The sequence below is a fragment of the Ahaetulla prasina genome, chromosome 8 (assembly GCF_028640845.1).
Source record: "Ahaetulla prasina isolate Xishuangbanna chromosome 8, ASM2864084v1, whole genome shotgun sequence".
In the NCBI taxonomy this organism is placed as follows: Eukaryota; Metazoa; Chordata; class Lepidosauria; order Squamata; family Colubridae; genus Ahaetulla; species Ahaetulla prasina.
In genome coordinates this window covers 77,459,882-77,474,807 of record NC_080546.1, presented here as the reverse complement: position 1 = coordinate 77,474,807, position 14,926 = coordinate 77,459,882, and the positions used below count along the sequence as shown (strand labels likewise).

At 38.1% G+C, this 14,926-nt stretch overlaps 1 protein-coding gene across 3 annotated transcripts in view; it reads right to left on the bottom strand.

The window, feature by feature from the left end:
• Positions 1-14,926, bottom strand: part of DLC1 (DLC1 Rho GTPase activating protein) — a 390,319-nt gene that overhangs the window by 212,444 nt on the left and 162,949 nt on the right. For all 3 annotated transcript variants that reach the window (XM_058193746.1, XM_058193744.1, XM_058193745.1), the window contains one exon: positions 14,660-14,693. In XM_058193746.1, the coding sequence (XP_058049729.1) occupies positions 14,660-14,693 (34 nt within the window). The remainder of the gene's footprint in view (positions 1-14,659; positions 14,694-14,926) is intronic.

Here is a 14,926-nt window from a genome sequence, read left to right as displayed (position 1 = left end):
AAAGAGCCAAGTTTGCAGATCCCTGCTCTATACCATTTCGGATAAATGGTTGTCTAGTCTCTTTTAGAAAGCCTCCGGTGATGGAGCACCCACAACTTCTGAAGGCAACTTCTGTTCCATTGGTTAATTGCTCTCATCATTAGGAAATTTCTCCTTAATTCTAATTTGCTTTTCTCCTTGGATTATTTCTATCCATTGTTTCTTGTCTTGCCTTCTAGTATTTGTGGAAATAGTTTGATCCCCTCATCTTTGTAGGATCCCCTCAAATATTAGAATACTGCTATCATGTCTCCCCTAGTCCTTCTTTTCATTAGACTAGAGATACCCAATTCCTGTATCCATTTTTCATATGTTTTAGCTTTCAGCCCATTAATCATTCTTGTTGTTCTTCAGAATCTCAAATCTTTTTTTTATATTGTGGCAACCAGAACTTGATGCAATATTCTAAGTGTGGGCTTACTAAGGCTTTTTTTTTTTGTTTGTTTACATTTATACCCCGCCCTTCTCCGAAGACTCAGGGCGGCTTACAGTGTATAGGGCAATAGTCTCATTCTATTTGTATATATTTTTACAAAGTCAACCCCCCAACAATCTGGGTCCTCATTTTACCTACCTTATAAAGGATGGAAGGCTGAGTCAACCTTGGGCCGGGCTTGAACCTGCAGTAATTGCAGGTTTTGTGTTCTTAATAACAGGTCTTAATAACAGGCCTTACCAGCCTGAGCTATCCGGCCCTGAAAAGAGATATTAGAAAAGCTATCCGGCTTTGAAAAGAGATATTAGAACTTCTATCTGGAATTGATTCTATTCCTCCATTAATGCAGTCTAGGATTGCATTGGCTTTTTTTGGCTGCCGCTGCACACCACTGGCTCATATTTAAGTGATTGTCCACTAGGACTCCAAGATCCCTCTCACAATTACTGCTATTGACCCAACATCTGCGCGGGACTGGATTAGATTTTAAAGTTATGGGTTTTAAGGGGTTTTTATTATTTATACTATTTTTAAATTTGGCAATAGAATAAGTTTTTTAATTGTCGTTTTTAATCTGTATTTATATGTATTTTAACTGCCTGTGAACCGCCCTGAGTCCTTAGGGAGATAGGGCGGTATATAAATTTGAAAAATAAATAAATAATAATAAATAAATAAACTTTCCACCTAATCTGTACATCTACATTGGTTTTTCTTGCCTATGTGGAAAACCTTACTTTTATCTATGTTGAATGTCATTTTCTTAGATAGGGCCCAGTGTTTTAAGTCTGTCAATATTCAGTATTGTCACTTATTGAAATTGTCAGTATTCAGGTATGTCAATATACAGTAAATGTTATTTACACATAGATGAAAGATTAAATTCAATTATTTAAACCTGAAAGATGAAAGCTTCACAACAAACTGCATTTCACTGATAGAGGAGTTGTAGAATACATCATGATATAAGCAAACTCTGCCCTGGATTCTCCCCATTCCTTACAATCCACATCCCACCTCTTGTAATTTGACCAAGTTCCATATCTTTACCATTGTTTGCATTCTTCTCAGTAATAAAAGTTTAGCCCAGAGAAGCAAAGTTCTCAATCTTATTCTGTCAGGTATAGTACTAAGTTACAGTAGTTTTCACGTTGTACTTCTGTTTATGACAGGATATTATAAATAAATTCAGAGGTAATCAAGTAAAGATTATTGATAAGCATATTATTTCATACTAGTAATTGTATATTTTAGTATTTTGCAACTTTGAGATGTGTGGATTGCAACTCCCAGAATTTCCCAGCCAGTATGATTCCTTCTTGACCATAAACATCCCTTTGCATCATCATGTTTTTACTTTACAGACATTCCAAAGTTTATTCAAGGATATTTAAAAGAGATAACCCTAACCTTAAGCCCAACAGCCAGAGGATTAAAAAGGTAAAGGTAAAGGTTCTCCTTGCATAAATGTGCTAGTCATTCCTGACTCAAGGGGGAGGTGCTCATCTCTGTTTCAAAGCCAAAGAGCCAGAGCTATCCAAAGACGTCTCCGTGGTCATGTGGCCGGCATGACTAAACGGCAAAGGTGCACGGAACGCTGTTACCTTCCCACCAAAGGTGGTTCCTATTTTTCTACTTGCATTTTTTATGTGCTTTTGAACTGCTAGGTTGGCAGAAGCTGGGACAAGTAACGGGAGCTTCACCTCATTATGTGGCACTAGGGATTCGAACCGCTGAACTGCCAACCTTTCGATCGACAAGCTCAGCGTCTTAGCCACTGAACATAGATGGATTCCTACCTCATCATACAGTTTTAGGCTCTTCAGTGCTACAAAGAAGTCCGGAGGATAGAAAGGATTTGGATAACAGCAACATAAATTATTGAAAAGTAGATGAGATTGGTTTACCCAGAAATACTGAAGCAGCTAAATATAAATCCAGCTTAACCACATGACGGCTAATGGAGTTACAAGGTGAGGATACATGATAAGTTTTTCCAGATATTTTGGGATATCCATCTCTAAGGAGAAGAAGTGTCTAACTTTGAGGGAAGGGAGATGGGTGGTCAAGAAATACAGAATACAAATAAATAAATAAATAAATTATTTAAATTATTTAACAAGAGAGCAAGAATAGGAATAAGGAGGGAGGAAAAAAAAACACCCAAGAGGTAAATTCACGTTCTGGAGGGATTTTTTTTTTTTTTTTTGTAGTGAATACCTGTGAACGGAGCAGGAAAACAATTGAATAAAATAATGGAATAGAAAAACCAGAATAGAAAAGGAAGTCCATTAACCCTAATAATTCATATATAGCAATGATGGCTAACCTTTTCCGGACCAAGTGCCCAAAGCATGCACGCGCCTGAACCCCCAAAATGCAACAAGTGTGTGGCCCCAGCGCATGCGCCCTGCCCCCATGCATGCGCATGTGGCTCAGTGGATGTGCCCCACCCCCATACATGTGCATGCATCCCCCCACACACCCCACCCCCCCCACATGCACGTGTGCCCCCGCACGCGCCCCACCCCACGCGCATGTGCGGCAGAGACCTGAAGACCAGGTGGCCAGCAGGAGCTGTGCAAGCATGCGCAGCAGAGCTGAACTGGAGTGTCAGCTAACGTGCCCACAGAGGGGGAACTGCATGCCATCTCGGGCACACGTGTCATAGGTACGTCATCATGGATATGTAGTATATTCACCAAATATATAATTTTTGGCATATCAAAAAATGGAAAAGTGATAAAAAATAGCATATGATGCACCTTACTATTTGACCCATTGGCCTTTATACAACTTCCCTTTTCCATGAATGAATACTACTGTATATTACCTTTTGCTACCCTTGATCTAATTCTGAATATCATTTTTCTCACCTTTTCACTCTGGGAATCATTGCGATGTTGCACCTTTATAGGTGGGAAGATTTTTCAAGTTTATACTCTTGTTCAGCCATAAAAGAGCTTGAACAAAGCTTTGTATCTATTATCCTGGATAGATAGAATTTTTAGGAAAATAGAAGCAGAATCTCACATGGTATCATAAATGTAAATGGAATTACAAAGTGATAGGCAGCTTTTAAAAATGGCTTTACAAATTCCTGGCCTAAGGCATAAAAAGACAAATTTGTGGCATAGGCAAAGTTTTCAAATTTTTCCAGGCCACCAAAAATATTACTTAATTTCCCCCAGAAATTTGACCAAAAGTCCTAGTGATAGAAAACTGGCTGTTGGTGTGTATTTTTTCCTTCCCATTTAATCTGTCCTGGGAACTTATTAAGTCCCATGAAAAAACTTGTTCTAGATGGGCCCAATGACCAAAAATTAGACCCATCATGATGTCAATGAAAAGGAATATGCCTTCTAACTTTAGAACGCTGGGTTGAATTCAATGAGTTCTGCAGTTACCTAATGTCATTTTCTACAAAATTTATTTTGATATTCTCCCCATAATTTTTTCTGCCCCATATCCTAAATTTGTTCTAGGCCATTGGAGAATGGCCAGATGCAGATCAGTAGGCCATAGTCTATAAAGAAGAACAACTGGCTGTCCTGTTGCACAAATTATATTTATTTTACCGTATGAAAATAAATATAACATTGTAGAATTCTTTATTACTATATGCATAGTGGATTGAAGTCAACTAATTCAGTGCAGCATGGCCACATGAACCTTTTTTATAGTATTTTTTAAAAAAGGTTTTTCAGTGGCTGGGCCAATTTTTTTTTTTACAACTGAATATTAACAGCAGTATTTCTCATTTTATAATGTACAAAGCTGCAATGAAACCCTTCCCTGGTAATGAAATAAATGAAAAATGATCCCACTTATTTAATGTGAATTGACTTCATCACTCCACCCTCTGTGACTGCTAACTGCTGGCAATCATAGAGAAAGGGTATAGCTAAGGCTGCTTGCCTCAGTCTATTTAGAAATTTGCAGCAGCTTGAAAAACCATGAGTACATCACCATGTACAGACTTTGCAATCAAATCCAAGATAGCATTCAGCTGTTTATCGAGCAGGAAGATAAATTTCTGCTAATATGTTGTGTATCTTACCATGTGCAAAATGAATATATGAAAGATGACAGAATGCTTACCTCTAGATGTCTGAAAAATGAGGTCAGAATTAATTGTGTACAGGTACCCAGAAACACGGTGGCTTAGTGGGTAAGACACTGAGCTTATCAATCGAAAGGTTGGCAGTTAAGCGGTTTGAATCCCTAGTGCCGCGTAACGGAGTGAGCTCCCATTACTTGTCCCAGCTTCTGCCAACCGAGCAGTTCGAAAGCACGTAAAAAATGCAAGTAGGAAAATAGGGGCCACCTTTGGTGGGAAGGTAACAGCGTTCTCTGAGCCTTTGGCATTTAGTCAAGCCAGCCACATGACCATGGAGACGTCTTCGGACAGTGCTGGCTCTTCGGCTTTGAAACGGAGATGAGCACCGCCCCCTTGAGTCGGGAATGACTAGCACATATGTGCGAGGGGAACTTTTATCTTTACCTTTACCCAGAAACACTGGGTAAATATACATCCAGCTTAACCACATGACAGCTGATGAAGTTGCAAGGAAAGGATAAATGATAAGTGTCCCCAGATATTTTGGTAACGTCCATCTCTAAGAAGTGTCTTACTTTGAGGGACCTGTTTCCTAATCCTAGACTTACAACAATTCATTTAGTGACCGTTTGAAGTTACTACAGCACTGCAAAAAGGAATTATGGCCATGTTTCATACTTATGACAATTGCAGCATCCCCATGGCCATGTGATCAAAATTCAGATACTTGACAGCTGGTTCATATTTAGGACAGTTACAGTGTCTCAGTGTCATGTGATCCTTTTTTGCAAAACTTCTGACAAGCAAAATCTATGGGGAAACCAGATTCACTTAGCAGCTGTGTTACTAATTTAATAACTGCAGGGATTCACTTAACAAATGTAGCAAGAAAGGTCATGAAATGGGACAAATCTCACTTAACAAATGTTTCATTTAGCAAGAGAAATTTTGATCTCAATTGTGGTCATAAGTCAAGGACTATCTGTATAATAACATCTTTTAAAAGACTAGAAAAGGTTAACAATGTAAAGAAGCTGGAATCTGTGCCCAGAAAAATACGGTACTTCATTCACACAACCATGCATAACAATGAACAATACCAGCTATGTTAAATATTTCATTTATGTATGTGATGGTATTTGTGATATACAGCTACATTGCTCTAACTTTAGAAGCCATAATCAGCCAAGATTCATCTAAGCTCGTTTGGATCATTAATTCAAATAATGAATTGTGCTAAAAATTGAATAAATCATCTGAAATATCTAGTGCTGATCGGGACAGTTTCTGAAAGACCAACACAACTTAGATGAGATTGGTGGTTTATGAATGTCATCTAGTCAGCGTGCTTCATACAACTATTTTAAGTCTTTGAAATTCATCCAGAAACTGAAACACTTCTGGAGATTACATTAAGACGTCTCCAACCATTGAGCGCAGCCATGCTCTATGCATTTTCCTACAACTGCTGAGCAATGGATTGCTCAGCTGGTGTTTTGGACGAGGGCTGTGTTTCCTTTTCCTTTATTAAATGCACAATAGAAGGAAAAATAGAAGCTGTATAATACAATCCAGGTGAGTTGACCACCTGGGTCTCTCTCTCAAGTCAAAACAAAACCACCATTTAGTTCTGATAAAACAAAACAAAGCAAAATAAACTAGACAAGCAGAAGGGATTTCTTGTTTAGAGAATTAGAAGTTACAAAATTCTGGCTTGGTATTGCTTTAAGTATTGCCGAGTATAGAATAGAATAAAAGAGTTGGAAGGGACTTTGGAGGTCTTCTAGTCCAACCCATTGCTCAGGCAGGAGACCTTATAACATTTCAGACAAATGGTTGTCCAAACTCTTCTTAAAAATTTCCAGTGTTGGAGAATTCACAATTTCTGGAGGCAAGTTATTCCACTGATTAATTGTTCTAACTGTCAGGAAATTTCTCCTTAGTTCTAGACTGCTTCTCTGATAGATTAGTTTCCACCCATTGCTTCTTGTCCTGCTTTCAGGTGCTCTGGAGAATAGCTTGACTCTCTCTTCTTTGTGGCAGCCCCTGAGATATTGGAACACTGCTATCATGTCACCCCTAGCCCTTCTTTTCATCAAACTAGACACACCCAATTCCAGCAACCATTCTTTATATGTTTCAGTCACCTAATCCAGTCCCCTAAAATCATGTATGAGATACATGATTTTGTAGTTTGAGACAACTACATTGTATATTCTTGTAAAAATAATTTTATCAAGTAGTCATTTCAAGTGTTAAGACCATTCATAAAGAGAACAATTCCATAATCTCTGAGCTTTAACTCTCTCAACCCAGGGGTGAGCTGCTGGGGGTTCTCAGGGGTTCGGGAGAACCTCTAACTAAGATTCTGTGCAGTTCGGAGAACTCCCAAATCCCACTCCTGGCTGGCCCCGCCCACCCCTCCCCTCCCAGGAGTCCTCAAAAATCCCATTTTGGATGCAGGTAAGTGCAGGGTGGGCACAGAGGCTCAGGGATGGCGAAAAACAGACCTATCGGAAGTTCGGGAAGGCTAGAAACATGCCTGTTTCCGGCCTCCAGAGGGCCTCGGGAGTTTGGGGAGGCCATTTTTGCCCTCCCAGAGGCTCGAGGAAAATCTCCGGAGCCCAGGGAGGGTAAAAACGCCTCACCTGCTGTGGTGCAGGAGGCCATTTAGGCCACACCCACCATGGCCACACCCCACCCAGCAACCGGGCAGAGAACCCCTTGCTAAAATTTTTGAACCCCACCCCATCTCAGTCCCTCAAGTTATTTGGCAATCTGAAAACTTCATGGCCAAATGACTGTTATTTATCAAGGTGTAAGAATATTTGCTCTTATTATCTAAGGGTCAATCAGTATACATTAGTTTAATTTATTTCATTTTGCATTGTGAGATCTTGAAATATGCTCTTCTATTTCTGGAAAGGGAAGGAAGGAAGCGGCATCTCTCCCTAAATGGATTTAAATATCAGCAAGGAGAGTAAGTAACAGAATCCCAGGAAATGAAATGATTCTGCTATATTTAGTTGCATTAGATGAGTGTATCTCAGAAACCAAATGTTTTTTTTTTCCTGTTAAGAAAACAGGATAAAGGTAAAAGAATGATTGGAACTGGTGAAGAAAGCAACAACAACCACCAAAACAAATATTCAAACATAGATGTAATATGAGATTTTCCAGATGTTGAATTCAATTTCTTAGAATCAAGTCATCCAACTTGGCTTGCATAAACTGTAATTTTTAATTTAGCGGAGAAACTAATTCGCACAGATTTTTAAATCTAATAGTAATTGACTTTCTTAACTTTTTTTTTATAGCATAACAACATTTATAAAAATAAGCATGTCCCTCATTCCAGTAATTTCTTTCCCTTTCATAGATTTTCAATGTGCTAATTAGCACCACCAGCTAAATTTCCCACAATGCATCTGGCAAAATGTATTTCTTTTGACTCTAAATAAATTGGAATGATGACTCCAGGAGATTCCATTCTCTGTCCCTGCTACTGTTATCACCTTTAAGGGTTGAAATCCAGTAGGTTCTGACAGGTTCTGGAGAACTGGTAGCGGAAATTTTGAGTAGTTCGGAGAACCAGCAAATACCACTTCTGGCTGGCCTTAGAGTGGGGAGGGAATGGGGATTTTGCAGTATCCTTCCCTTGCCACACCCACCAAGCCATGCCCACAGAACCAGTAGTAAAAATTTTTGAATTCCACCACTGGATGAAATGCACTACGAAGCACTTCATTAAAGAACACTCTCAGATGAATATACAGTAATCTTGGATTACTCCAAGTTCTAGATATAGCTATTTTTTGGAGCTTTTAATAACTTGCTTTGAGTATTCATAAAATAATAACTAGACTTGGCTATTTTATTTAGTTCCTATTATTTTAAATCTCATAAACAAAGAAGTCCCTTTCTTGATTGTGCATCATCAGTTCAGTATTGACTCTTAGCAACTGCATAGATGGATTTTATACAGGGTGATTTGTCCCTAACTTTGTCCTTCAAGTTTTTCACTGATGTACCAATTGCCACTGAATGCCACTGAATCCATCCACCTTGCTACAAATTGTCTTCTTCTTTTCTTTCCTTCCACCTTTCTTAGCATTACAGACTCCTCTCTTCTCCCCTCCCTTCTACCATACCATACCATACCCTACTCTACCTTAATCTACCCCATCTAACCTAATTGTTTTTACTTTTTAAATTGTAAGATGTCCAGAGTCATCAGAAATTGGAAGGCCTCTGACTATACAAATCCTTAAATAAATATATTTGTCACCATATTTAAAAGCTTCTGTGAAGAAACTATTGTGTGATTGAAAGACAAGTAATTAATTCCCCCTTCATGTATTCCCTGATCGTTTTATTTATTTGTCAATCATATATAAGATAACAGGTAAAAGTATAAACATAATTTAGATACATGAAAAGAGTAAGTAAAAAGGACAACAAAGAATGTTCTTTCTGCGCCAACTCAGTAAGCTCAAACTGCCCAAGGAGCTGCTGATCCAATTCTACAGAGGAATTATTGAGTCTGTCATTTGCACCTCTATAACTATCTGGTTCGGTTCTGCAACCCAACAAGAGAAACACAGACTTCAGAGGATAATTAGAACTGCAGAAAAAATAATTGCTACCAACTTGCCTTCCATTGAGGACCTGTATACTGCACGAATCAAGAAGAGGGCCGTGAAAATATTTGCAGATCCCTCGCATCCTGGACATAAACTGTTTCAACTCCTACCCTCAAAACGACGCTATAGAGCACTGCACACCAGAACAACTAGACACAAGAACAGTTTTTTCCCGAAGGCCATCACTCTGCTAAACAAATAATTCCCTCAACACTGTCAGACTATTTACTGAATCTCCACTACTATTAATCGTTTCGTAGTTCCCATCACCAATCTCTTTCCACTTAGGACTGTATGACTATAACTTGTTGCTGGCAATCCTTATGATTTATATTGATATATTGATCATCAATTGTGTTGTAAATGTTGTACCTTGATGAACGTATCTTTTCTTTTATGTACACTGAGAGTATATGCACCAAGACAAATTCCTTGTGTGTCCAATCACACTTGGCCAATAAAATTCTATTCTATTCTATTCTATTCTATTCTAAAAAAGAATATTAAAACAGGGACGGTAGGCATGCAGGTCCACTTATGCACGCCCCTTACAGACCTCTTAGGAATGGGGTGAGGTCAACAGTAGACAGTTTAAGCTTAAAGTTTTGGGGGTTTGGGGAAGAAACTACAGAGTCAAGTAGTGCATTCCAGGCATTGACCACTCTGTTACTGAAGTCACATTTTCTGCAATCAAGTTTGGAGCGGTTTACCTTGAGTTTGTATCTATTATTTGCTCGTGTATTGATGTGGTTGAAGCTGAAGTAGTCATTGACAGGTAGGACATTGTAGCAGATAATTTTATGTACTACACTTAGGTCAGATCAAAGTCGGCGTAATTCTAAGTTATCTAAGCCTAAAATTTCAAGTCTGGTGGCATAAGGTATTCTATTGTGAGCAGAGGAGTAGAGGACTCTTCTTGTGAAATATCTCTGGACTCTCTCAATTGTATTAATGTCCAATATGCAGTGCGGGTTCCAGACAGATGAGCTGTATTCATCTTGACTTTAGCAAACTGAGGAGGGTAGAATCAATTTTAAAAAAAGAAAAGGTATGTATGCTTTGAATCTCATGCGTATACCAAGGAACAGAAAATCCTTCTAAGTGTTGCATTACTTAAAGTTGCATTCCATCTAAGATATTTCTAGACACCAGCCATCTACAAGAATTAACATACCAAAGAAAAGCAGAATTATGCTTCGCTAAGTCAAAGTATTAAATACTTTTTCTTACATTTTGTTTTTAAATCCTGCCTTTATTATTTTTATAGAACAACTCAAGGGGGAAAACATATCTAATATTCCTTTCTCCTCTTATTTCCCCCACAACAACAACTCTGCAAAATGAGTCGGGCTGAGAGAGAATTACTGTCCCAAAGTTACCCAGCCAGCTTTCGTGAGTAAGGCTGGACTAGAACTCCCAAACTCCTGGTTTTTAGCCTTAATGACTAGACCAGGGGTCTCCAACCTTGGTCCCTTTAAGACTTGTGGACTTCAACTCCCAGAGTTCCTCAGCCAGCTTTGCTGGCTGAGGGACTCTGGGAGTTAAAGTCCACAAGTCTTAAAGGGACCAAGGTTGGAGACCGCTGGACAAGACCTCCTAATCCAGGCCCTGATGTTATATAAAGACAGTCATGATGTCTGTACGTTAGCTGTTGATTCTGCAAAGGATCTATATTATCTGAAATAATATGCACCTTGTGGGTCCAATCACACTTGGCCAATAAAGAATTCTATTCTATTCTATTCTATTCTATTCTATTCTATTCTATTCTATTCTATTCTATTCTATTCTATTCTGAGAAAGTTTCATTTATGTCAGGTACATAACAGGTATCAATTTGCTAACAGACATTTTCCTTGATATCAGCAAGGATTCCACTCCATATAACTTTATAAAAAAAAAACCTTTTGTTTCATTAAATGGAAGCTTGGGAAATCAGAAAGCATGATTTTTATTTCTGAGAACGTCATCACAAAAGCCCTGCAGGTATTCATAGAAAACAGTTTGAATGGGCAGAGTGAGGAGAGTAAATAAGGGGAACATTGCAGTACTTTATTTGAAAATAAGACTTCCTGTCTATCAAAAAAAAAAAATGAATGTAATGAGGAGGTTGTCTTTAAATGATAAAATGGCTGTGTTGCAATTGTCACTCCTGTTGTGGAAGTCATATTCGATGAGATACTTCACAATATTATACAGTAGTAAGATCATTGCCTACTGCTCTGTGAATGATGTGAACCTTTTGCAATTTTTAGCCTTATGGTTTGCATAACTCTTTGCCCCTAGCATGTCCTACTCTCTAGCTTACTAGTATTTTTTAAAAAGGTTTTTTAGAGAGACGTGTTATGGTCTGCCAGCAGCCTGCGGAACTGGTAATGGAGTCAGACAGCAATGAGGCTGAAGAAGAGCATGGGCCAGTCCTGGAGTCAGGGGAAGGCCTGGATGAGGGCTCTGCATCGGAGGCAGAGGTGGGGCCAGAGCCATCGGGGAGTGATGTGCAGACTCCAGAGCCTCCAGAGGCTGATAGTAGTGAGGCAGAGGAACAGGAGGAGCCTGTTCCTAATTCACGCATGAGAAGAGCTACTAGAAGGCAAGAGCAGCTAAAGCAAAGAGGACGACTCGGGAATAGGGCCAAGAGATGATTGGCCCCTCCCATAAGGATTAAAAGACCAGCAACGGCATTTGGACTCTGCCGAAAAACAACGTTGATAGTTTTGTCTTGTTGCATTTGTTTCGTATTGGTGTCTTCTGAACTTTTGCCAAGGAAGGCCTTTGGCAGTTTGCCTAATTGGACCAAGGTTGGTGATAGGACTGAGGAGTTGTGTTGGGAGGAATTTGCTTTAATTTAGTTGGACTACAGTGAGAACGAAGTAATTCTCAGCTGTTCTAATAAAGTTTGTTTGTTTGTTTTTACACTGACTAAGTTTCCTACTACCTACTTGGGCCTGGGTCACAACAAGAAGATCAATTCGTACTGTCTTACTGATTGCAAAAAAAGATTGGCTTTGTCTTGTTGAGGTGCCATGATTTGCCTCATCAAGGGAGGAGGCAATGTGATTCTTCTTATTGAGGTTCTCCACATCGTCTCCTCAGCTCTGGAACGCCAGATAAAATTTTGGCACTCCAGGCAAATCTGAAATGAAGGGACTTTGCTTTCACTAGGACAATGTTTATGGAAGAAATCCAAAGGGATTCTTCACAAAAATCTTCATTGAAGCCAAGTCTTCCTTTGAAGCTTTGCAGAAATTATCTAATAATGTTACTGTCACACAACACATTTGATATTATCAAGTTTCAAGCTGACTTGAAGAATAAAAGTGTATACAAAATGAAACTAACACAGAAAGTGCTTTGCAAATAAAATTCCACTTCCAACAGAGTTTGAAATTATTTCCAGGTGATTGGCAGTTTTTTATTCCCCTTCAGGAATCTAATTTATCAATAGATGAGCAGGTTAGTAGGAATTTTTTAAAAGTGTTCCATTTGAGAGCTCACACACTGAACACAACCACTCTTGTTATCACTCAGTCACTTCGTAGACTTAGTTCCTCTCACCATGTGAGGGCACAGTTGGTTCATAGGTCATTGGGATTGTGTGACTGAAAAAAAGCTCGACAGAGTTTAAATCACATTTAATTATCTCTTTATTTTAATTCTTGCCAATCGAAGGTGCCACAGAAAATGACTGGCTTAAGATTTCAGTGCTGACTAAAGACTAATATGAAATATTGAGTGGCTGTTGGGGGGAAAAATCACTTTCAAAGGCAGATTCTAGTGGAGATAGAATTCCATTTTATGAAGAAATTAAATTTTATTGATGGATTGAAGAGCTAAAGTATTATGTGTAGAGTTCACTGAAGATAAATGACCTGAAATCAATGGAATCCCGACATCCAAATGATGTCATTGTGTCTTAAAACCTAAGAAATTGATTCTGTGATAAACTTCTGTGACTTCCCATCTACTTCATTAGATAAATGAAGTAGTCCTTCGGGAGAAGGGCGGTATAAAAATCAAATAAAATAAATAAATAAATAAATAAATAAATGAGGATTATCACATGTTAAGCCTGTCAGACTGATTGGTAAATCTAAGTATTTTTTTCCTCCACGGAGAGATAAGAGATGAAAGAATGAGAAGTGAATGGAAGAAGTTTTTTTTCCAGCTTGCAGATAGTTGTCATAATAGTAGCAACACAATAGGAGTTAATTTATTCACTGGGCTTGGGACTCAGGTAGCCATTTTTAATTATATATTTAAAAATATTAATTAGAAACTCCCAAAATGAAGAATCATAGATTCATCTGGAATGGGAGTAAGAACAAGAAAGGTTAGTTTTTGAAAACATCATGCACTTCAAATTTATAATCTTAGATCACTAACATGTTTGTTTTCCATTTATCAATTGGATAAATGGAATCATTTTATTTGAATGAAATTAAATAAATTTAAATAAAAAAAGAAATCAATAAAATTCTGCGCGTACTCAAAATTTGGCAATATGTTTGAAAACAAGGCTCCATGATTTATGAAATTTAACATTGATTTCCTTGGAAATGAATTCTCTCCTTTTCAGCTCTGTATATTAAAGCGATTTAAAAAAGAGTATGTAGAATAACCCAATAACCCATGAGATGAGCCACAAAGCAGGAAATAAAGGACAGGATAGAGCAGGGGCAGGTGAGCAGGGCCAACTGATTGTTGGAGCTACCGGTTCTTCCAAACCCGTCTGAACCAGCTGAATACCATCTCTGCATTTAAGGGTCTACCGCACAAAATGTAGTTCTACTCCTTCTTCAACCGTTTATTGAGCACAATCAACCCTTTATTGAAGTAGCCAAATCATAATCGATTTGAACTTGGAAAAATGTTATAAAGTAGCAATCTAAAACACTACCAAACTGGATAATATTTTCTTTTCAAAAGTCATCCATCATAATAAAGTTACACTAAGTTCTTAGTGAAAGAGAATTTTTTTCAATAATGAAGAGGCTTTAAAGTGTAATTTCCAACTATGTGCAGAATGCCTGATGATCCATCAAAAGCCATTTAGCTATCTGCATATGGGTTCCAAATTGCTATTACATGCTTTCTAGACAAAAGTACCAACAATAAAATGATCCAGAAGACAATTATTTCTTTGTTACTGAACATTAAGAAAGCAAGATCCCAGCCTATTATATCAGATTTTGTCTTTCTGACTGATCATTGGCCATATTGCTTCAGGCCAAATTTAGCTTTTACCAGGACTGATCTTTCAACTTTGTGAAAAGCTTTACCACCAATGTATACCACTGTTTTCCACAGTGGAGTGAAAACACAGATTATTAACAGCAAACACTTAATATTTGTTAAGTTCGAAATTTGCACCTTCTGCTGAAACTGTAGTTCAAGCCTACTTGTTTCTTTAGGGATATGTAAAGTAATATTGCACAAAATCAGTTGAAGAAGAGCAAAAGAAATATGCCTTTATTCACTCACCAGCCTTCACCTTTTCTGTAATAATTGGAACAGCCTGGAAAAAAAAATAACATTGTTAAATTTTGTACCTCCTTATTTAACACTTTTTAATAAATGTTTCCTATTGTTTCTAAGATTCTACATGACCGTGAGATAACAATGAGATCTCTTTGCAGTAAGTGCACATAATTTCCTAGAACCCAGCAGACAAGTAATCCATCTTGAAGTAAGAGCGTAACAACAAATTTAAGAATGAAAAGGTTAAAACATTCATAGACACTGGTAGCA